The sequence below is a fragment of the Pipra filicauda genome, unplaced genomic scaffold (assembly GCF_003945595.2).
Source record: "Pipra filicauda isolate LSUMZ 115617 unplaced genomic scaffold, ASM394559v2 scaffold234_size1211729_pilon, whole genome shotgun sequence".
NCBI lineage: Eukaryota > Metazoa > Chordata > Aves > Passeriformes > Pipridae > Pipra > Pipra filicauda.
In genome coordinates this window covers 692231-717066 of record NW_024104348.1, presented here as the reverse complement: position 1 = coordinate 717066, position 24836 = coordinate 692231, and the positions used below count along the sequence as shown (strand labels likewise).

At 41.0% G+C, this 24836-nt stretch overlaps 1 protein-coding gene across 2 annotated transcripts in view; it reads right to left on the bottom strand.

Moving 5' to 3' along the window:
• LOC113988477 (ephrin type-B receptor 5) overlaps nucleotides 1-24836 on the bottom strand; it is a 69413-nt gene that overhangs the window by 26764 nt on the left and 17813 nt on the right. For both annotated transcript variants that reach the window (XM_027722128.2, XM_027722127.2), the window contains exons 2-4: nucleotides 23540-23758; nucleotides 13775-13839; nucleotides 10372-11068 (exon numbers count right to left, since the gene is read on the bottom strand). In XM_027722128.2, coding sequence (XP_027577929.1) covers nucleotides 10372-11068; nucleotides 13775-13839; nucleotides 23540-23633 — 856 coding nt within the window. In that variant the 5' untranslated portion in view covers nucleotides 23634-23758. The remainder of the gene's footprint in view (nucleotides 1-10371; nucleotides 11069-13774; nucleotides 13840-23539; nucleotides 23759-24836) is intronic.

Sequence of the window (24836 nt, the reverse complement as noted above, 5' to 3'; positions counted from 1 at the left end):
AGGTAATGGTAATATCTGTCATCTATGTGATGCTAGAAGGAAATCTGTAGAGGACACGGACCTTACCCCTGCAGTGCAAAACCACATTTACTCTACAAGGGCAGCGCTAAGAGAATTCAGGTAGATTCATATTTAGCCCAATTGCAAATCATATGAAAAGCCAGCAAAGCCGTGAATTTGCCTGGTATTTAGTAAATAGAATTTATTTAAAAATAAACACATTGTGTTAGAAATAAACAAATATTTATTTTTACACAGTTCTTTGAAGTCTACCAGCAACTTGCTCTTGAGCCTGGGTATGCAGGGATGAGGTCTGCAGGGATGGCTCACTATTGATGAGTTAGACAAAGATAGTAAGCAAAAGTGCAATGTTGTAGGTTTTATGTAAAGGAACAAACATGTAGCACTACTATCTCAGTAAAGAAAGTCAGTTTATATAAGGTAGAACAAGTCTGTTGCTTAAAAGGCTGTGCAAGATTTCATCAGTGCTATGGGCAGTCACTTCAAGTGGCCATAAGCATTCAAAAGCTGCTTATAAAAACCAACCAAGCAACACACAGAGAAAGAAAACAACAAGGATATGGTGTCAGCTAATGGATAACAATGTTATCCTCATGATATGAGTATATCCTCGTATCACTGACACAGTACACTACTATAGAGACAGCACTTTGGAATAGGTATGTATAACAAATACTAGAGATCAAACACCTACATCTGTTCTTTCTTATTTGCTTCACAAAATCTAATTTCATCAACTATGCACTGTGCTTGACATTATATGCATGAACTATGTGCAAAGGTATGTTATTGCTGTCTCCCTAGAACTGCCCAGTGTGCTGTCACACTTAGGTGATTTCTTGCTACCTATGAGCTCTCTTACTCATTGAGGCAGCATCTATTTTTGAATGAAGTTCTGGAACTGTAAAAGTCAGTGAATGAGGAATTGTTTATTTATGCTGAAGAGATATGACAACCTGAAAACAGGTGACTTTACAGTAAATTACAGGTTACAAGAATACACGAACTACAGTAGCAGGCTTCTGAGAAAAACTTCCAGTATGAGCAGCAGACAAAAAAGAAGGAAAAAAAAAAGGCCTAACCACATTTAAGAAGGAACCTGGCCTGTTTCTGAAGTGATTTGGTGATACAGGTACCATTTAGAGCAAAGTATCAGACAATGTACACATTTCCAATGTCTCCACACCCAACGCTCCCTTGTCCTGTATTCAACTTCAGCAGAGTGTGAAGCAGACACATAGGCTCTTCTATAGTAAGCACTCCACTACAGCTCAGTAAACTGAACAAATAAAACTTCATTGTAGCTGTTTCACCAAAACCCCACAAATTTTAGTAATGTCTTATCTGGTAGTCTGGAGGAGATTTATGTCTTGGCTACACCAGCATGTCTCAGAGGGCTTTAGATGCTTACTTGTGAAAAACTGAATGGAGCTGAGAGCTGACAGCTGGAATTAGCCTCCCATTCAGAGGCATTGATCCCCAAGGGGGACTTCAACCACCCTAATATCTGCTGGAGGAGGAACACAGCAGGGCATAAGTGATCCAGGAAGTTTTGGAACACATCAGCAACTACTTCCTGACCCAAGGAATAGAGGAGGCAATGAGAGAGGTGCTCCCTGGACCTTATGCTCACAAACAAGGAAGGGCTCATTGCTGATATGAAGGCTGAAGGCAGTCTGGTCTTCACTGACCATGAGATGGTGGAGTTCAAGATCCTGAGGTCAGTGAGTAAAGCAAAAAGTGAGCTCAACATGTTGAACTCTGGGAGAGCAGATGATCATCCCTTGGTGATCTGGAGGAGTCCCAGAAGGTCTATGAGGAAAGAGTGGGTCCAAAAAAGCTAGTTCATATGCATGGGTTAACTCTTCCACGTGCAAAAGCAAATCATCCCAACAAGCAGGAATTCAGGCAAAAAACGCCAGGAGGCCTGCATGTTTGAACAAGGAGTTCCTAGCTAAACTCAAACACAAAAAAGGAAGGATACAGAAGCATGGAAGCATGGACAGGTAGCCTGGGAAGAACAGAGAGGCACTGTCCAAACATGTGGACACACGGCTAGGAAAGCCAAAGCCTACCTGGAATCACATCTGGCTACCGAGGTCAAAAGCCAGAAGGGTTTCTCTAGGTACAGAAGTGGCTAAAGGAAGACCAGAGAAAAGGTGGGCCTACTGCTGGGTGGCATGGGGGTCCTGGTGACACAGGATATCTTCTTCACATCAGTCTTTACCAGTAAGACTGGCCTTTAGGAACACCAGGTCCTGCAGACCTGGGGGAAGGCTGAAGCAAGGAAGACCTTCTTCCTCATACCAGATCAGGTGACTAAATATTTACACAAACTGTATAATTCAGATGCATGTCTCTCTGAACACATGGAAACACTTTTTACCATGAGGGTGACTGAGCACTGGAGCAGGTTACCCAGAGGGGTTGTACAGTCTCCCTTCTTGGGGAAATTCAAAATTAGCCTGGACCTATTCCTGGGCAACCTGCTAGAGGTGACTCTGCTTGGGCAGGGAGGGGTTAAGGTGTGCTCTAGAGATCTCTTCCAAGTTCAGCTATTCTGTGATTTTCCTTAAACACATGCCAATTAAAATGTGTGGATAGAACCCTGTGGCCTTGGCTGCCTCACTGCCAGATCATTCACCACATTTGTGATTGTAGGTGGACAGGGAATAATGAATGGAAAGTTCTTGACACTAGGCTACATCTCATTTCAGATGTTCAGAAGTGAAATGAGAATAGGATTGTCAGGTTCCCTCTGAGGGAGGAATCTGAGAAAAGACTTTGAACAAGATAGAGAAAAGTGTAAAAAAAAAGCAATAAGAAAGAGGATTCCCCTTCCTGGTTCCACTCGCATTGCAGAAATGGCAGCTGAAGAACTATGGAGTGGAATACTGAGCAATTTAGGAGGAACGATCTCTCCACAGTGACTATTTTTTTATTGTCTAGTGAAAAAATAATTACTACATAAACCTATAATCTCACGCTGTTATTTCCAGGAGGGATGGCAGATAGAGAGAAATGATCATGCTTTGAAACTCTCGTTCTGCCCCTGGGTATTTCTATTTCCAGAAGAAAAACAGCAAAATGAAATCATACAGCATATTGCAAGCAAAGCTGATTTACAGTAATTAAGTATGATTCACATCTCTCTCACCTTCCTAATGAATATATAGCTATAAAAAAATACTATGACTTAAAATTTGTTGTTACTTATACTTTACAACTGCAGTTTTGGCCAAAAAGGCTGGACTGAATACAGTAGACACTATAACCGGCCTCCAGCTAAAAGAAGCTCAAGAATGGCCTCCAAGAGCAGGCACTGCAGCTATCACAAACTTTCTGCTTCCATCTAAACCCTGCCTCTGCATCCAGTCACAGACACGTTTATATTCATGAGCACCTTTCTCTCTTTTCAAAATTGTCTAAGATAGGCTAGCTCACAGCACTCAGGACCTTAGCCCACAGATAGCAATAGTAATTGTTCCCATGACATGGAGTTTTTCCTGGCATTGCCTCAGTCCAGTCACTATAAATAGTCAGGTCAAGTCAGGAGGAAAGAGAAAAAAATTCCCTGGCAATTTAAATAGGCAAAAGCCACTTCCCTTTATTCAAGCAGCCACAGTGAGCCTAGGGCCGTCTTTACACACACAGACAGAATCCATCTCTCATTTGTTTCTGAAGGATCTTACCTTACATTCCCTTCTTACTGCAGATCATGGCATCAGGGCCACTTGCTCTGGTCTTACAACATCTGCAGATGACTGTTGTGCTCACTGGAGATAGTTACAGCAAATATCCAAGCTGAAGCAAGTCCACCACCACTAGAACTCACATGTTTTGCCTTAGTGAACATTACCACTTCAGGAGAAAGACCCAGAGAAAGCCTGAACAAGAGCAGCTTCTCCTGAAACACCTCCACTGTGTGCTTGCAGAACAACTTCACACAAAACACCAACACCAGCCAAGCCACTGAAGGCCTTGTCATCAGCGACAGTACGACTTATCACCCCCCAGGCACCAGGACTTTCCAAGAAAACACAGATCTAGCTCTCATTGATTCACAATATCCAATGCAAGGACAGAGGGTTGCAGAGCTAGCACCTCAGGGGGCAGAGCAAGCTGCCACTTCCCATCAAGTCAAGGCTACTATGAACGGAGAAGGCAGAGTTCAGAGTGCGCAAGCGCTTTTCCTTCAGCTTGTCTCAGTTGTTTTTCATATCTTGGCACAGTGTCAGAATGCCACAGTAGTTCAGCTGGGCACAGCTCATCTCAGACATTGACCCAGTTTTCCTCAGCTACAACACTCGCCCCTGCGTTGCCTGTGTTTGCCTGACTGCTCACTGGAGACAAGTTCCACCCGGGAGGCCAGAGGAGCAGTTTCTGACAGACTTCTATAACAAATATCAAAACCAGCAGAGAAAAGTGCTGGAATCACAGAGTGGCATGGGGGAAGAGGAGTAAAGAAAATGAAAATCAGGAGAGGACAGACCAAAACCAAAGAAGTTAAGAAAGAGAAAAATGCATTGGAAAGCTCACTTGGACAGTAAGGTTGGAGAGGAAATATTCTGAGAACTAAACAAAATGCAGCAAGGGGAGAAGGACCAAGAAGAGTAATTGGGAACTTCAACAGAGCTTTATGTACTCCTAGTAGTGGTTTTAGGGAATGTCATAAAGATGAAACTGACTTTTTGTACACAGATATGATTTGGAACTGAAGTGGGACACAGGAAGACATTTAGAAAAGCATAAAATTGCTCTCTTCTTTACTGAGACAAGTGATCTGTTTCTTATATGGGAGTTGTGCTCCCAGGTGTACTGTGGGGCAGCAAGAATAAATACTAGATGAGAGAGTATTGAAAATGAAGAGTGTCAAAGCTGGCATTGGAGTCAAAGTGGGAAGGATGAATGGACATAGCTGAATTTGCGGCCTAGGGAAAACTGGATGTGCAGAGCTACAGAGGGCCTCAAATGAGAATGACTCCAAACAAGGAATGGAGTTTGGTACTCAGAGGGCAGGATGATGGAAAGGAGTTAATACTGATAATAATAAAACTGATAATACTGTAGAAATATGATGTAGACATTTAGACATTACATCTGTCATAAAGCAAGATAGACAGCATAATTAGCATGCAGAAGACACACCAGAAAAGAAAACATTCAGTATTTTTTAGATAAAACACTGCTTTTTTCCCTCACCCAGAAATAAGTCTATGACTAGCTCATGGTGATAGGAAGCAAATTCTCACTGGGCCAGGCTGTTACTGTGCATCTTGCATCCTATTCTGAGAGAGATGGGATCAGACAGAGGTAGAAGCAAGTCATGGTGAAGCAATAGCGCCCTGGGTTGATCTAGTTTCATTATTGCTACAGCTGCTTGGGTGGGGAAGAGACATTGGAAAATAAAAGACACATAAGGAGAGAAAAGTGTGGATTTTGAGTTGTAAAAGAAAGCATCAAATCAACTGAGATAAAATAAATGAAGTGACTAAGAACGCTTTCCTGCTGAACTGTTGATAGGAAATCAGTTGAGTAAGGGATTTTTTAGTTAAAAGAGGCAGAGCTAAAGCAATTACTAGCTAATTATATATGGGAGGACTGCCAGGGAATGGGTTGCGTGAAGCAAAAAAAGGCAAAAACAAGAGAGGAAAGATTTGGGCAGGGTAAGGATGAAATATGAGTCTAGAGCAAGCACTTGATACAAGAAAAGCAGCAAACTACTTGAAAAGCACCAAAATGTATGTGTATGTAGCAGAAAAACTGATGAAAGGAGCAATATGGAAGGGGAAAAAAAAGAAAAAAGAAAAAGGTAATCTAGCTCAAGGCACCGAACACTATTGTCAACTGTGAGTTTACCTTGAAATTAAAGCTCTTACTCGGGAGAGCCTAACACACTGGTTTTTTTTCATTTTGAAGAAGAGCAGGCTGCGGGGTGGGAACTTACAGCTGGCATCAGCCACCTAATGGGAGGATATGAAAAAGGGGTAGGTACGAGGTGGTAGAACATGAGATACACACAAGCTGTAATAACCTCTTATTACATCTTACTAAAATCTCCTTCTACATAGGAAAAAGTAATTTCACCACAGGTGTTGTCAAACACTGGAACAGTTGCCCAGGGACATTGTGTAATATTGATCTTTAGGAATAATGAAAGCTAGATTAGAATAGGCCTTGAGTGACATAACCCAATTTGGTCCTGCTTTGAGCAGGGGTTGGAGAAGATCACTTCCACAGGTCCCTGCAATGTAAATTATGCTGTGGTTTTAAAGGAAGCATCTTTTAAGTGATTAAAATTTGAGAAAAGCTTATTGTGCTTTTTTCTTTGCTAATAGTATGTGCATATTTTTACCAGACTACTGAAGCTTTTGCTTTAACATAAATCTTAACATTTTCTTAGCCTTGTACACTGAAAGAAGTTTATCCAGGCTGGTCAGAAAGGGCATCTTTCAATACTAAAAAAATAAACATGAAATACTCTTCCCAAATGAGAAGTCAAACAGCTGTGTGCACAGTTGCTAGCTCCCGTAGTTATCGGTAATAGAGATGTGATTCCTTCTACAACCAGAAGGGACTACATATAGCCATAGGACACGGGCAATTTTACGGAATCCTTACAGCTACTATAGATGACAGGCAGACCTTTAGCTTGCTTAATACCCTTAGGGAAAGAAGAGAGAAGAAGCAGGCAGGTGGATGGCTAACCTCTCTCGCTCCTCCTCCTCAGCCAGACATAGGGAGAAAATTGGATTAGAAAGATGGTGGGCAGAGGTAAAGAAGTTATAAAGACACGGAGTTTGTTTACCAATTACTATCACAGGCAAAACAGACTTGGCTCGGGGAAATTTAATTTAATTTATTGCTGATTAACATAGATTTGGATAATGAGAAAACAAAAACAAACATTGAAACAACACCTTTCCTCCTCCCTGTCCCAAGCTCAACTTAACTCTTTCCACTCCAAACTTGTTCCCTCCTCCTCTCTCTGGCTGCTGTTTTCTGTCTCCAGTTAAATATATTTGTACAGAGGTGCCACAGATATGGCCAATCAGCTCAGCTCTGTCCTGAGCTCTGTCCTTCTTCATTCAGAAGTCAGCTTAGCACTTTATCTAGCAGGCATTTCTCTTCTTTTTGTCAACACTGCAATTTCTGAAGTATTTTTAAAATGTCTCAGTCATGAATTCTAAATATTATTTTCAAAAGCATGTGGTAACTTAAATCCTATATGACTTTTAACAGCAATGATAAGCAGCAGGCAGCGTATCCCAAGAAACACATTATTTAATTGTTTGTGGAGATGGATTCGGGAACAACTGTTTTCAGTAACGAATATGCGAATCGGAGAGAAGGCTTGGGAGAACAGCCAATCAATCCAGAATTTTGGGAACCAGTAGCCTAGGATAGCCTAATCACACAGAACATTCTGCTTCCAGCCTTCTATGAGGAAAAACACAAGGTGCAGAAAACCGTGCCAGGCAAGGTTGCCTGTGTGTATATATCTACCCAAAGAAAAGGAGATTAGGTCCCAACCTTCTTTTTTTTCTCTTCAAACTGCCGTTCTCCTTTCTGACCGTTCAGCATGAGAAGTCCGCTCAGATAAGGTCAAAAGTGAATCCCACACAGAGCACATCCCACATCACCCAGAGGGCTTACTAAAGATTGTTGGTTCGCTCTTCTTTTCTATCTAGTTGGAGAAATTTGCCATATAGTAAAATACAGCAGGCAGTCTCATAAAACTAATAAAAGAAAGCATCTTAACTTATGATAGGGGGCAGGGGGAAAAAACAAGGGCTTTCTATCTTTCTCCTCAGAATGGCTCTTGGCAGATTCTTTGTTCTAAATAAAGAGGTAACAGCTGGTCCAGGAAGGACTCCACAGGCTTGCATATGGTGAGGGGGAAGGCAATGCCCACACACTCTTCTACAAAAGTGTAAGAAGGAAACTTGCTTCTCCTTCCTATCCTTGGTTGATTCTTCAGTCTTATTAAGAAGAGCTCCCTGCAGTATCATCAGCAGAAATCTGCCCTTGGGCTATTGCTTTTGTTCTGCATTTCATCTACAACACTGTAGCAGCTCTGTATCATGGCATACTTCTGTTCTTAGGAAGGGAGAACATACATATAGAGGGGAAGTGCTGGAAAGGACTCCACACAAAGAAACACCAAGCAAGGGGACAAATTACATGAACTGAATGTGGCTCCATTCAGACAGGACAGCAACATATTGTTAGCAGGAGAAGAGATCAGGAACAAACACTGATTGAGCCAGAGGAGTTAACAGGAAACATGAGCAGAAAAAAAATACCCTCTAACATTAAGATTCATTATTTGGTTGTCTTTAGCTGCTCTAACCTGCTCATGGAATCTTAGGAAGTAATTGATGGGAATGGAGTTTTGTAGCTTGATAGACTGTCATTGTTTCAGTTATTCCTTATAGTGTTTATCATTTTCATCTTTCTCCAGCTTTTATGATAATGAGGCTGCAAGGGAGTATCAGCTTTCACTGAATGGTATGGAAAACAGAAGATAGATTTTTTAAAATTTTATCTACCAAGCCTAATTCCGTTATTTTTTGAGTGCTTAAGACTATCTGATACTAAATTATTGACTGGCAGTTTATCTAAACTGTGAACTAGTCATGTTACTGATGCAGACAGCAGAACTAGTGCCATACAGAGCTGCTCTATGTCTGCCTGAGCTTACCATCTCAGGAGCAGCACTATAGGAATGTAGTAACATTTCTTTCAGGATGAGCAGGATAAAAAGGCACACACATTTTAATTATTCTCACAGTTTAAACAAATGAAAAGCACTTACCAATTTTAATTGCTTTATAAGTCTCCAGCACAATGACCTGTATTTTAATAAAGCTATTTTACATGACCCAAATCACTTCATGAAGCACGAATGTAAATATCATATTGACAACCATTAATTATCTGTTGCATTTGCACTTGGTGTTAACCAGGATATTTGTACACCTAATGTTTGACTCGAACTCTTATTTGAATAAATTATAATACAACTTTAAAATTGTGTCTGCAGCCAAAACTTGTTTCCACATTACATTTATTTTTTAGATTAGTAAGGGTGGTGCAGCAACACTTTATATTGCTGAGAGATTTTGAGTAGATGCATATTAAAACAAAGGAAGCATGAGAGGAATGTTCTACAAAAAATTACATAACCAACATAAGCAGTTTCCTCTAATGGACAGTCTTAAGCTTGAGATAGGAATACAGTCATGACATTAGACTGGGTGTTCAGGCTTGGCCAGATTTTGGCCCAGTATCACTTCTGGGCGATACATAATTTATTCTATTTCCTCCAATAAACACAGAAAATACCATGGGACCTCGGGCAGAGAGTACATTACTGGTAATGATAATACCATTATGACTATTTTTTCTTGTCAGGTCAGCCCTGCTACATGTTTCCTGTCCCATGACCAGGCTGCTGCTATTTCCTTTTTTTTTTTTTTTTTTTAATTCCTAGTTCCAACAGTACTAGCAAAAGGGCCAAAACTAGCTAGGACAGTAGAGTGTATTAGCTCTGAGCTCAGCTCTGTTCCATGTGGCATGTTTCTTCTAACACTGTTGCCTCTTGGTAAAGAAGTGGAGTTTGGGTAGGTCTGGCTAGTGACAACTCCTGGTAATTTTGTATAAGTAGCCTAACAGGCTGCCTCTTGTGGCAGCTTGAACTAAGGTCTGAGTGGAGTTTTCAACCATGTTGTTATCACCAAGAAGTGGTGTCCCAGCTTTAGTCAGGACAAGGTAATTTCTGCAGTAGCTGGGAGGGGGTGTGGCTGAGGGGGCATGACCAGGACCCAGATGTTATTCTGTACCACCTAGGGTCATTGCCCGGGGCAGTGGGACAGGACTCTCTCTTCTGAGGAGAAGGGTGTTCTTTCTGGTCCGCAGAAAACGTGGCAGAGAAAAGCTGACTGGTATTTGTATATTGTCATGGACTTTCCATGTAAATAATTTCTTTGTCTTATACCTTTTCTTATTAATATTGTTGCTGTTACTGTTCATTTTCTTATCTCATTGCTGTTTTCAGTAAGTTGCTCTAACCTCAAACGGTGATCTTTGCCTTTTGTGCTTTCAGTCTGAGGGAGACCGGGAGCAAGAGGCAGCATGGTTTTAGCCAGAGCACTAAATTGAAGAATACCACTTCTAAACCCCTCCAGCTCCAGTCTGAGGTGCTAAAACTGTCAGAAGAGACTGCTAGTAGGCGTTCACTGTAAGAAATGGTTTAACCTCCTAGCTCTGTGAACTTTTCACTAGTACCAAATACAGAGAACCAACAAAAAAGGGGCTGCCTAAAGGGTGGAAAAAAGGTTCTCTCACCTTGGCAAGCTCGTTCATCATCAACAGGCTGGTAGCCAGCCTTGCAGGTACATCGTCCAATGGCCACCATCCACTCCCCTTCTCCATTGCAGTGCAACCGAACACTTGAAGACCCAGTCGTGCTTGTCTCTTCAGCATTTGGCACACACGTCCCTGGTGACTCCACCAGCGAGGTCCTCTCCCCTCCTGCAAACGTTTCAGGAAAGGAGGCAAATCCTTTCACCACAGCTGGGCACTTGTAGAAAAAGACTTGGACTGCCACCAGGGACATGCAGGCTCCTGAGTCCTGGAAGGCCAGGTAGAAGCCATGCTTGGTAAGTGGTCCAAAGCTACGTACTTTAACATTCATCTTTACCACCTTCCCAGTGCTGTCCACCTGGGAAAAGCTTTCATCAGCTGCAATAGTATCCACTTTGGTCCAGGGGCCCTCACGCCACTCTGGCAGGTCCTGAGAGGCTATGTCAGCCTCCGACTGGTGATAGTAGAGTGTGAAAGTCTCCTTGCAAGAAGAGGCCACAGTGCGCATGCTGGCACAGTCTCTCACTGAGAAACGGAGGCGGACGTGGACTCGGTGGGCTCCACGTCGCTCTATGAAGTGAGTACGCAACCAATTGTTCTGACCTGGTTCAGCCACATTACAGACTTGAAAGGTCCGGATCAGGCGCTTCTTGTCATCCAGGACACTTACCTCATCCCACTACAATGGAAATAGGGGAAAGAAAAGAAAAAAGAAACTGTAAAAAAAAACAAGATTCAGTGTTCAACTGCATCAAAAATATGGGACAGGTCTTTGTCTTCCCCTTCCTTCTCCTTGCCAGTCTTGTCTATGACAAGACTTGAATCTGCTGATGCCATGTGCAGCACAGCACTCTACACAGGACAAAGCATGACCCTGTAAAGAAGAGTGGTCAAAGTTTTGAAGTAAGAACTGTTGTGACAGAAAACATAATTAATACAAACTTGTCACATGGCATTCAGAATCTTAAAATGAGAGTCACTTTCTTCCCTCCTATTTCCCCATGTCTTATCTCCAGAGACAAGACGCACAACACAAGCAAATGAGACAGAGCAACAAGACACTGTTCTTTGGAAAGCACACTGAAGTAGAAGTCCCTTCTACCCAGCTTTACCACAGTTGGAGCTATCCTCTGACATCTCCTATGCACACAAGCCATTCTGCATGACCACTACAGGGGTAGGCCCAGATCTGGTTTGTGCCAGGAGGAAGGCACAAAGGAAGGATAGGGAGGGGTTACTGTACCGAAAGCGGGTTACTGTACAAAGCTGTAAAAGAAACCCCTCCTTACCCTCTTAACTAGCTTTATATAATAGGTACAAGGTTCTGAGTATGACAGAGGAAGTGCACAGTGAGACAGAAGAGAAGGGACCCGGTCAAGCATTCTCGTGAAGATCTGACCAACAAACTGTACCAAAAAGAAAAATTGGCAACTTGTGGTCATTAGTGACACTGTCCTGCGTGAAACAGAAGCACCCATTTGCAGATCAGAACATCTTTTTAGGCAAGTTTGCTGCCTCCCTGGGGCCTAGTTTAGGGCTGTCACTAGATGATGGAAGAGCTTAGTACAGCCTTCAGACTATTATTCACTCCTGCTTTTTCACAGGGGTACTAGTAATGTCCCAACAAAAAGTACAAAGTTGATCAACAGAGATTTTAGGGCCTTGGGAAGAATGCAAAAAAATTCAGGAGCACAGGTAGTGTTTTTCCCAATCCTCTTAGTAACAGTGAGACACTTTGGAAGAAACAAGTGATCCCAAGATATCAATACCTGGCTTCAGGACTGGTGCTTCTGCCAAAATGCTTGGTTTTGTAACCATTGAGGAATCTTTGAGACACAAGGTATGCTGGGACCTGACAGGATCCACTGTCCCAACAGGTGAAAGGTATCTTTGCTCATAAACTGGACAGACTGATTGAGAGAGATTTAATCTAGAATTGATGAAGGAAGGGCATATCAACAGGAGAGCTGGAGGTAAACCAAGAATTGGCATGGCATAGCCTGGGGATAGCAGTGCTAGTGGAAATACGTATGCTGCTCCCGGGAGCATGGAGGGCTCAGGAGCACAACTGAAATGTTTGTACATCAATGCACACAGTATGAATTATGGAATCATGGAACATCTGAGTTGGAAGGGACCCACAAGGATCATAGAGTCCAACTCCTAGCTCTGCCACAGTGTTCCTTGGACTCAATTCTAGAACCAGTTCTGTGCAAGGTATTTATCGATGACCTGGATGCAGGAGTTGAACGCACCATTGCCAAGTTTACTGTCAAGACTAACCTGGCAAGTGCTGTTAACTTTCTGGAGGGACAAAAGAGCTCACAGAGGGATCTGGATAGATTAGAGCATTAGGCAGTCATCCATGGCATGAAACTTAACAAGAACAAACGCCAGATGCTGCACCTGGGATGGAGTAACTCTGCACACAAGTATAAAGTGGGAGAGGAGTGGCTGGAGAGTGCCCTGCAGAGCGCCCTGGGGGTGCTGGTGGCATCAGCTCAATGTGAGTCAGCAGTGTGTGCCAGGGCAGCCCCGAGGGCAAACCACATCCTGGGGAGCATCAAACATGGCATCACCAGCTGGTCAGAAGAGGGGATTATCCCACTGTGCTCAGCATTGGTGTGGCCTCACACGGAGTGCTGGGTGCAGTTCTGAGCCCCACCATTTCAGAGGGGTGTGAAGGTCCTGAAATGAGTTCAGAGGAGGGCAAAAAAAGCTGGTGGATGGCTGAAAGGCATATGCTGTGGTGAGCAGCTGAGGGTTCTGGGTTTGTCTAGCTTGTAAAAAAGGAGGCCGAGTGGCAATCCCCTTGCCATCTGCAGCTTCCTGAGGAGGGGAAATGGAGAGGGAGGAGCTGATCCCTTCTCCCTGGAGTCCAGTGATAGGATGCATGGGAATGGTTCAAAGCTGCCTTAGGGGAGATTTAGAATTGACATTAGGAAACACTTCTTTACCGAGAGGGTGGTCAGACACTAAAACAGGCTCCCTAGGGAGGCGGTCAATACTCCAAGCCTGTCAGCATTTGACGATGCTTGTAATAACATGCTTTAACTTTTGATCAGCCCTGAAGTGGCAGCTGGAGTAGGTGATTGTTGTAGGTACCTTCCAACTGAAATATTCTATTCTATTCTATCAGGACAGAGGGATAATTATTTATATTAGGACAGTGGAATGTAGACAGTAAGGAGGTGACAATAGTATCCCACCCAGTATCCTCCTCTCTTAACCATCTGGCTTTGCACAACACATTGTGTTCAAATTGCTCATATGTACAAAATCCATGAACAAAGTCTCATTGCTTCCAGTTTCCCTTTCTTCATCAGATGCATGCACGTCTTCCCAGCAGAGGCACAGTCAAGAAGAGGACAAGGGAAATGCTTACCCCATCAGAAGGGTGTGTGGTCCAGCCAATCTCTGAGGTCTCTTGAGTTGTATCCAGAAGTATTTCTGTTTATATTTAAAAAAATTAAATAAAAAGAGTATTTTGTGCTATTACAAGTCAGACTAAAATCTTATCTGTTCCTCACAAGATTGTCTTGTAGAGGGCTTCCATACACCAAAAATACACATTAATGTTTTGAGATTAAATATGACAGTTATGTCCATACTAGTAAATTAAGATGGGCCAAGATGGGAGTAGAGGCACTGGGTACATAATCATGCTAAGTTATGATTAGCAAGTTGCTTGGCAATGTTCTGACCAGACTTTCCCAGGCAAAGTGTAAGCACACTGACAGAATGGAGCAGAGTCATCATAATGACCAGTATACGGAAGGCCACTCTCTTTTTGGAAAGGGAAAGGTGGGACAGAGAGATGAGTTACATGAATACATGCCGGTCTCCTTAGGACTAGGGTTGCCTGTTTCATTGGCAGGTGTAAATGTGGACACAAGGCCAAGACACGTTTGTTTCCAGTTCGGGAACAAAATTTCTTTTGGAGTTTAGGATGATGACCCAGTTGATCCTGTAATGGATTCACTTTGTTCTGGATCTGGGCATTACATTGCAAGCCTGTGTAGGAGTCCCAGTTTTATCAGAAAAATTAGTATTAAAAAGTCTGTTGCATTATCCTGCTCAGGAGTAGGGTACATGCAGAGCTTCACAGGCCAAGTTTATTCCCACAAGTGGTCTGCATTTCCATTGTAATTGAATCTACTACCGGAGGCAGATACTAGCCTTGACTGTTCTTGGACTTGTTATTCTCTATTTGGGTACAAAGAAATACAGAAGAAATTGTAACAGTGCAAACTATAAACGTATCATTCTCCAAATTACTATGTCAAGGTCTGAGACCACCCTGGAAGTTACTAGTATGGAAGCACGCGCACTATACTGCGTACATTTATAGTGAGGACACAGAAGAAGAACAAGACTCCCTTGAATAGATACTTATACGTGTTGATAAACACTGTATAAATCAGTTGCTTTTTCTTTAATTATGGAAAGTTTTATTTGTTTATTTTGACTTTCCTATTTCCATATTGTTACTTTAAAAAAGCAGAACCTTACAAAACAGATCAAAAAAGCCAACCCAGAACCCAACAGCAACAGCCAGTTTATTTACAAATAGGATTCATTGTTCCTATTCCCTTTCTAAAAGTTTATAGATATGACTGTTCCATGTTTTATGCAGGAGAGAGATTCTCAATGGTTTCTATTTCCAGTTTATGGACTGCTGATGTCACTATCCATACCAATGCACCTGGGGATTCATTCCACATTAATCATCAGAAAGGAAAGACTAGGCTCATCCTAAAGCAGACATGATCAAGTGAGCAAGTTTATGCAGATCTCAGCCTTCATCAATGTCCCTGAACTATGTTACCTATATTCCTACAGGAGACCTTATATTCTTAGACCTTCCCGAAGAGCTGATTCCTTGATTCAAAAGCAGTGCAAAATACCTGGGCAGGCTTGCGAAAACTGGAAGGAGCTTACTGGTTAAGCACAACCTCATTAAAATTGTCTAACAGACCTCGAGAAATGCTGAGCAGCTCAGTACTCAAGGGTAACTTGGCTCAGATGGTTACTCTGAGCAGCAGAACCTCTGCAAAAGGCCTATGCCTCCCTGAGGCACAGGCTTCCCTAGGCTGTCCTGGCAGCAGAGGAACTTGGCATTCCCCCACACCCATTATGGTCTCAATTCCATGGTCTGGCGTAGGGGTTGCACTGCATCATGTCATTACTTTGCCACTGGGTTCCCAGACATTGCCTTGAAATAATATACAAGGTAATTTTTCAACACAGAAAGAAGTTTTTTTTCTAATCGGGTCTGAGTCTCCCATTTACCAAAGTATAATGCCTCTGCCCCAAGGAAACTAGAAGAAAATAAAATACAGAGAAGTTAATCAGGGCACAGAAAGTCAGATAAAAAGTGAGAAAGGAAAGAAGAAGAAAGAAAATAGAGAAGACTTGCTCAGCAGACTGCTTGCCATGTCAAGCATATTCTCCAGATAGCTTCTCACCAGTGAGCAAGGTAATATTTATCAAGCACAGAAGTATTTCACAGGTAAACAGAAACAGGCAGCCTGAAGCAGACAGAACTGTCCCTCTCACAGTGAATATTTTAAGTCAGAAAGCATTAGGAAAATAAGAAAAGTACACAAGAACTTTGTGTGCATAAATCTCATTTCACAACCTGCAGTCCAACGTCCCTCACTATTTTTCTTCTCTTTCTCCCTCTCCTACTGGCTCCATGCCTTGAATCAGATCCCCAGTCACACTAGCTGCAGGTACACTCACAAATCTAACAAGCTGTTAAACTGCTCTCTAATTCTGAGGACAACAGGCACAGTATGGTTCATGTTCACATGGCTAAGAATTCCAACTTCCAAAGAAGTGCATGGTTACATCCAATCATCTCTGAGGAACGGTCCTTGGTCCACTCTACCTTCTGACTTACGTGTAGACACTGTTTATGATAAGATCAATTGGCATGGGCCAAACACATGGATGTGCTAATAATTTAACACTATGAATGTGTACAGGTACAAGCCTTCAATCTGCCACTTTACTAGTACAGATGACTGATGTAGCATTTCAGATCCTCAGTGTGTTCAGTATTCTGCTACTCTTCAGTGTAGATATAAATGATCTGTTCAGCTGAATTCGCCAATTTGGAAAAAAAATGGCTTTCACACTTTCTATCTTGCTCAAAATCAAGGATCTTGCAAGATCAGGTTAGACCCAGGCTCAGTCCAGTTCCTGATACTGCTAGAGGCAACACTGATTGAGGTCATCTCAGAGTATCAATGGAACAATATTACATTCTACATTAAAAATGAGTAATAAGCAAGATATCTGAGCAAACTGGAGGCTTTTAAACACATGAAATGATGACAATTCTTTTTTGACTTCTGCTTTAATTTCAGTTTTGAAGAATGATATTCCAATTTCATATTATGAGTTATTTTAGTTCAAAGAAGAGAAAAATAACTGATGAGAGATTCTCCTGTATTTCTCTTCCCTAAACTAAAAAGATCATCTTTTACAGAAGAGTCAAATGGGTTCATTACAGTCTCTGTAAAACAAAATTTTAAACTAGTTAAACTCTCATTTAAGTATCCTTTGTTCTTGCAGGCCTGAAAGAGTGAAATAAAAATCCCCAATACTTAAGCTAGTACTAGTCTATACTCACGCCACAAACCAATCTCTTGGGCCACATTATAATATAATGTCAATATCAAGATCAACTGGGCAGAGTGTGGAAATTGCTACTACAGATCAGGATGTTCAGAATAGGCATTTTAATGATTTTAAGATTTTGGATAGCCTGCACCTTCAAGTAAGACTATTTAGTGCTTGTGTTACAAGCAAAATGTTCTCCTGATGTAAGAGGATGACAATTCACCTAAGGATCATTGACCCTTAGACAACCTTCATGAAGGCTTTCTAAATTGAAGAATACTTCTCCTCAGTGTCTTAACAGTGCAGTGGTGCAAGAGCGAATTATACAACCCAAGCCTGCCCAAACTATAGCCACTGACAAGAAAGTTGATCCTGAGAAGACAGCAAAAGAATCTCTTCGCCTCATCCTGCTCCCCTTTCTGAGTGGTCAGGTTGAAGGTCTGTTAGTGGGAAATATATATGCATTTCTATACAATACAGATCCATGCAATAACTGTCCTTAAACATTTAGCCTTCAGTAGCTGACCTCTGGATCTGCGGTCTCTATGTATGCTGACACCTGAAGCTTGCAGCCCTACTCCTTTTGCTATTATTCCAGACAGCCTCACTCACTGATACATCCCTTCACACACACACACAGAGGTATGCTGTGGATCCTCTACTAACTGGTTTTAAGCATGCAGCCTATCCAGTAGCTAGACATGGATTCTTGTTCTCCTGGGTTGCCGACACTTGGACTTGTGAGCCTCCAAGGTCTGCAGCCAGTTGCTGTAGTGCTACCCCACTCCAGAGAACCCTACTTACATGTACAAACACATGCACAGGCACACATACTATGAATCTCTCCATTAATTGGTCTTAGACACTCAGCCTACCCAGGAGCTGGCCTTTGGATCATCTTGTCTCCAGTTGCACTGATATACACAATATATAGACAGGACTCTCAAAGAACCTCCAGAATTTATGGTGACCTGGACCTCCTGATTCCCTCAGTAGACAGCCCCCTCCATCTGTCTCACTCACAGAGATGTGCACATACAAACGAGTGTTTCATTCATCTTCTAGACTCTCTGGCCTTTCCCTGGCTTCTCAACTCACTTACTCTACTAACAAGCTAGTCTGGCTTGATATAGAGATTGCAGACTCACTAACAAAAGCTCATCTGTGGTCCAACCTGAGTTCCTAGCACTTGATTTTCATCCATTCAAGGCTCTCCAGCTTCTGGTAGCACTAACTCATGGGCCACTACGATCTGTGGTTCAACTCCAGTTGCTGGTATATAAATGTCCATGTACACACATACAGCTGCAGACTGTTTACACAACTGGCCCCTTATGTCTACTTTCACACACATAATCCTCCCCAAAACCACCTTGATCCTTCCCTTTCCCCATCTATGATTCCTCTCCTAAACAACCCACAATAAGTTTTGTAGAAGCCCTAAATGCTCTTCCTTACTTCCCCTAATAAATACCATGCTATTCCCCCGCTGGCAGTAACCGCCTTCAATCTCCACGGTGTTCCAGAGAGCACTTCCATTGACTTAATTTAATGCTTTCCATTCCCACTCCATGGGCTGATCACACTCCTGTGATAGCCCTGTAAGAAGCTGGGTCACAGTGCTTATTTCTCTATTAGGTTATTCAGGTTCCCCTGCCTTTCATTGTTCCTCTGTGCTCCTTTGAGCATGTGGAGAGGACTCTTTTATCAGAAGCCTTTTATCACTCAACTGAACAAATATTTTTATGCATGGGGTTCTATCACCTGGAGACAGAATACAGTCAAACCTTTGGGAAGCCTTAAATACACTAGAACTTCTTCCAAAACTAAACAGCTATTGTGGTGAAGTAAAATCAATGGCCAGTGACATATGCAACTGTAACAACTATTCTATTTTTCAAAAATTAGTTGATGAAATAAGTAAAAAACCAAAAAAAAAAATAGTAAGAAAATCCTACTTGTTCATGAACTACCCAAAGATTGATATTATTTTTAACAAAAACTATCTTTTTTAAAGTCAAGCTATGACTTAACACAAAAAAACAAGTTGCAGGTTATAAAATATGTCTCCTAATATAAGAGAATACATACAAACCCAACCTATATGAGACAAAGGAATTTTATTTTTTCTTGGATAAATCTATATTTTGAAATAATTCTGCAATCAATGATCTTGTATTACTTCTGCACTCCTATACAATTAATTTTTAAAAAGCTATTTGGAGCCAATGGGACATGTGTTTAGTAAGTTCCATGAAGTATATATTATTTAACTACTTGCTATGTCAGAGCAAAATGCTGATACTATCAGAACATCAAAGTTGTCATCTGAAAGAAGGAATTCTCACACCCCAACCAGGAGTTATGTGCCATCTGTGAAAGAGAGAAATCACAGCCAAATGGTCTAGGATATGGAAATACACAGCTTTTTGTAACACAGATTTTAAGCTTTATGAATGACTGTGTATTTTTCTCTTTACCTGCCCTTTTCTTTGATAAAGTTCTAAGGAAACTGCCAGGACTAGCATGTTGTGCTACTTCATCTACTGATGTCAGAAAACGCAGACATCGGGAAATTTAAAAAAAAAAAAGTTTCACCTTTGCATATGAAATCAAATTAAATTACTATCTACAACTTTTCTAGTGATAAAATATAATGTGTATTCTTCTGCAGCTTAAGATGTTCATTCTGCAAACACCCACTACTGAGTCTAGAAATTGGATCCAACTGCCACTGCCATCAAACTGGCTACTCTTGATGACAGTGTGACTTCTGGTGTTTATCTATGTTTTCCTGCTTACTTTTTTGCATAGACATTAAAAAGTGAGTTTATGTCTTCCAAAGTTTCACTGAAGCATATATTTTAAGTCCCAGATACCCTACACTACAAGAATGCCATCCTTTCTCCTTGAAGGTTTAATTAGCTTTGAATATAAACAGTGTTAGTTGCAGCATGAATAGTCTCTACTGTCCTACTGGCCTCTGAGCAGCAAGGGCTAGCCTGCAGTTTGGGAATAGATCCATCACAGGACTATGGTACATGCCTGGGAATGTGGATGTCCTAGCACAGGGAACACACAGGAATCTACTCTGGAAGAAAACAAATCAAACAGAGCTGCTGAGACCGACCAAAAGGATAACCCCCTGTCTGTTTCCCGCTTACAAACAAGCTCCACATCCAATCAAGTCTCCTTCACCTTCTGCATGTCTTCAACAGGATATTCCTCTGGGAAAGCCCTGGGCTTTCCAAGCGTGCAGCAAAGATTTTGGCATGCAGGTGAGTGCCAGGAAAGAACTTGGAAGAAAACGTTTGCTAGGATTTTAATAACTCATGTGAATCACAAGTAGCCAAAGTAAATTAACACTAATTTAAACCCTTTTTTGTATATACTAAACTGTATACAATAAAACAAAAGACAAATGTATTTTTTTCTCTGAAAATTCCTTTCGAGGAAAGTATAGTTTTCCTCCACTTCAAAGGCAAGCCAATTTAAGCAATCAATACATTATTTTCAACAGCCCAAGATGACAACCAGTTAATAGAAAAGACAGGGGAAAAAATGAAGTAAGAATGTCTGACTTCACTAACTTTTTCTTTCATGTTCCCTTTTGCCAAGGAGACACTTTCAATGCAAAGAGGTTCTACCAAGGCAGAATAATTTTTCTCTCTCTATCTTGCACTTCTGGAAGATAGTTAGAAAAGTTGTCCAGCCATTCTGCAGGCTGGAGAGCTTGTAAAATAAATGCAGTCACTTACATGCAGAACACATCTTTCCTTTGGAACATATTTCATAAGTTCTGCAAAATGAACTCTGCTTGTGTTTATAGCTGTAAACATTTATAACTCATTCAAAGCAAACCCAATATTCCACATAAAATTCATCTCAGCGCCCTAGTAAGAGCTATTTCATTAACAAGTTATCACTAGCTCTCACCTGTCTTGACTGCAGCCTATCAGGCATTCTTAAATTCTATGCTTCACTAACTTTTACAATCAGAAAAGTTAACCTAAAATGTTAACTTAAATGTTAAGTGATAAATTGCAATTACATACATATATAGATTTTCAAAGAAATAAAATTTCTGTGTAAGTGTCTTTGAGAAAAGGGAAAAATACATTACTTCACCCAGTATGTAGTTCAAAAATTATGCTCTCCAAACTAAATCCTCAAAAACTTTTGCAGAACCATAAACATTGGGAAATGTAATCTTAATGAAAACTTTCATGCAATCTTGTCTCATTTTATAAAGCTAAAATAACAAGTTTACAAATGTCTTCTGTTTGCAAAGTAGTTTTCCTTCATGTTTCCCATGCAGGTTTTTTTTCTACTGTGAAAATCATGTCTGGAAAACTTTGCACAGACATGCTCATTCCTGTTGAAATCAGTGTGTCCAAATACTAGAGCTGTATCAAATAAATTCAGCCTAATGATTCCTTTTTATGCATTAAACCCAACAACAACAACAAAAACATTTTCAGTTGCTTACAAGAATTTCTTTACTTCTGAGTCATGAAGGAGTCTGAAGTTCGACTAGGTCCTGTAAAAGCATGCTGCCTTCCATTTATCAAAAGTATTCTGCATAAAAAGTATTTGCTCTTTTCATACTGCATATAAAGATGGTTTGAATAGTTTGACTACTTCTCTTCCCCCCTCTACAGCTTCTCCTTCTTTTCTAAATTATTTATAGCAAGGTTTATAAAATTTCAAACAGTTTAGTTTGAGGAAAAAAAGTGATTTACATTCAGACTGTGAAATCTAACTCAAATGCCTGAGAAACACTTGGAAGAAAAATTACCTTGACTGATTTTCCCACTCAATTTTCTTCAGTTAGAGGTGAGACATATTTTAGACACCATCTAAAACTTCTAACAAACATTACAAAAACTAAAGACCACACTGGATATTCCCTATATTTTTCAACTAAAATCTGAAACCTGAAGTTCAGGTTTCTACTCTATATAATAATGAGTCAACAAATCAGCCATGGGCTTTTTTTCTTCCTTATGGACAATCCTGTACTAAAGTAAAGCTTTCTACATAGTTATCATCAGACTTTCCTCCCCTACTGCATAATTTTTCTTTGACTTTTGACCACAACAAAAATACTTACCTCTGAGATGCAAATCAGCTTTGGAGTGCAAACCTAGGACCATGCAGCACGGTCACAATGAAGGTGCTGACTCCCCTGACTCTGAATTGAGAGTTAAAAATCAGCTCATGGGAATCTTTACTACTTCATCTCCATAGGTAAAATTTTAAATTTTACTGTTGTATTTTAATCCAAGCAATTTAACTACGTGATCTGTGAAGCTGTATCACACGGTGCTTTCTCAACTCTTTTATCTCTACAAACTTACAGGAGTGAGTACAGAATTAAAAAAATGCCAGTTCCTACAGGCATCACTGAGTTGCTTCATATTTGCAGAGAGAATTAACATTTTCTCCCCCTTTTCTATCTCAGTTCCTTTACCAGTTACACAAGGAATTACACAGTACTTTGTAAGATAATTTTAAAATCAGTAATTAACAGAATTTCAGAGATTTAAGAATTTGTATTGTAATCTTATATCAATTATTTTGTCTCTAAACTCCTCCCCCACTCCACTCCCCTCCTATTAAGAGAAGGGATGCTTTAACAAGCTTTCCTCTTTTTATTAGACCTCACACTATTCTCTTTTCCTATCCTCTAGGTCTTTCCTTGTCTTCCTTTGATTCCTCCTCTCCTTTTTCAGAGGCTTTTAGAAATGCAAGAGATGAACATTCATCACAAAGCAGTACAGTTCATTGAGCACATGTAGCTGCAAGGATATTTCTTGGAACAAACAAGAGGACTGTTTACAATACCTCTGCCCTTCTCTAAGTCTCTTCCACAGCTTTCATCTTACCTCCTGCTCTCATCGCCCTCCCTCCTACCATCTATTCTTTCTTCTAGCGTTTTCTTGGCCTTCCTTTTCTGCCCACCTTTTCCCTACACTGCCTTCACTGCTCTCTCCCTCCTCTCCTCTACTGGCTGAATGTGAACTGCCTTTTCTTGTTAATGTAAAACATTCTCTCCATATCTATTATTTGAGGCAAGTTGTTCAAATGCGAGAAAAAGACTTGATTTCAGCCCACTGTATGCTGCCTTCTAGAACAGCCTAAACATTCAGAGATTGTTTCACAAAACAAACACGGTGCAAGAACAGGAACATAAGAATCAAATATATGCAAAGCATAAACAAGGAGCTTATTTCCTGAGAAAAAAAATTATTCTTTGAGGCTGTCATTTCTGAGACAGTTAGTAGTGATGTTCATTAATGGTCCTTCATAAAAGGGTTTGCCTGTCCCACTAGAAACAATACTAAAACTTTTACATCTCAAGAGATAGTCATCAACCATCAAACAGAAAGACATGTCCTCAATGCTCATGTGCACTAGGATAAGTATACTGGAGAGCACACTTTTCTTATTTATTCTTTTTTTTAATCTCTACAGAAAACTTCATTAAGTTGTTGCAATATATAGCATCTGTTCTTACCTTCTAGTGAGGTGACTAGATGAAAGCAGCAGACCATCCAGATCCAACCCATTCCCGCCACTCTTCTTGCACTGATGCCACCATTAGAATCCATGAAGATTCTCTGTGAATACCACCATCTTTAACAAACACACACCACTCCCTTGAAACAGTCAAAGATTTCTTGGAGTGTTTTAATATCTTCCCAAATCAAAGCACAGAGGCCTTCACACAGAAATACTGTTTAAGGAAAAACAGAAGATGGAAACAGAAATCAGGCCACAATAATACAAAACTGACAGTTTTTATACATCCACTCCATCACTTAATACTTCCAAGATACAAGTGAAACAGAGTAGCACAGACTCAGCATTTACCACGAACCCGGCCCTCAAGACTACAGTCAGTCGCAGGTGTTCTGCACACTGCCCGTACAGATTTTGAGACATTCATGGCATCAGGAAAGTGGGTTCCCACATCAGTGTTAATCTGTACCACAGTATAGGCTGTGCTCCTACTTAAGTTCTGACCCTTCACATCTCCAGCAATGTATCTTAGAAGGCGTGCATTCCATTTCCCCTGCATGTTTTTCAAACTCTGTCTCATTTTGCCTTTTCAGGACTCTGCAGGGCAGTAGCTATGACAGGAGAGTTTTTGCCAACACAAATCCGCATGGCTGACACACTTGTAACTGTGTATCAGATGTAGGCATTTGTCCCTTTAAGCATACGACTGCACATTACTGAAGCTGGACAGTATTTTTCCCATTGATATGTTGTACATGAGGAAGTGAACATTGTGATATTTAAGGTCAAATAGGGAGACTGTTACAGCCAGAAAAAGCAGAAAAAGTCCAAGTTTATCATCTTAAGTGGGAAAAAAATTGAAACAAAACTCTACCACCAGCATTAAGAATCTGACACGCAGGCTTATCTCAGAAAAGGAGCAGCATGTGGTCTAATCTAGCATTGCATGAGATCAATCCAGCACAATAATTTTGCTAAGCAAGGTAATTTTGGCTCCATCTGACCAATTCTCAGCCCACCAGAGAAATATCACAATAATATGTAGGTTGCATGCAAAAAGCCAGTATGTTTTGTTTCTTCAGGTGCTCTTTGCGCAGAGCATTGAAAATACTTCAATGTCTTCAGTGAGACAGTGAAGCGTAGCTAAGGAGAAAGAAAAATGTCTCAGGCAATATAGAGAAATGGCTCAATAACTTGGCTGAAACAGCAGAGGGAAGAGTTGTAATTAAAAGGGGCAGCCTCAGTGCAATTATCTGAAAACCTTGCAATGTGGGATTTGAGCAAGTTTGGCA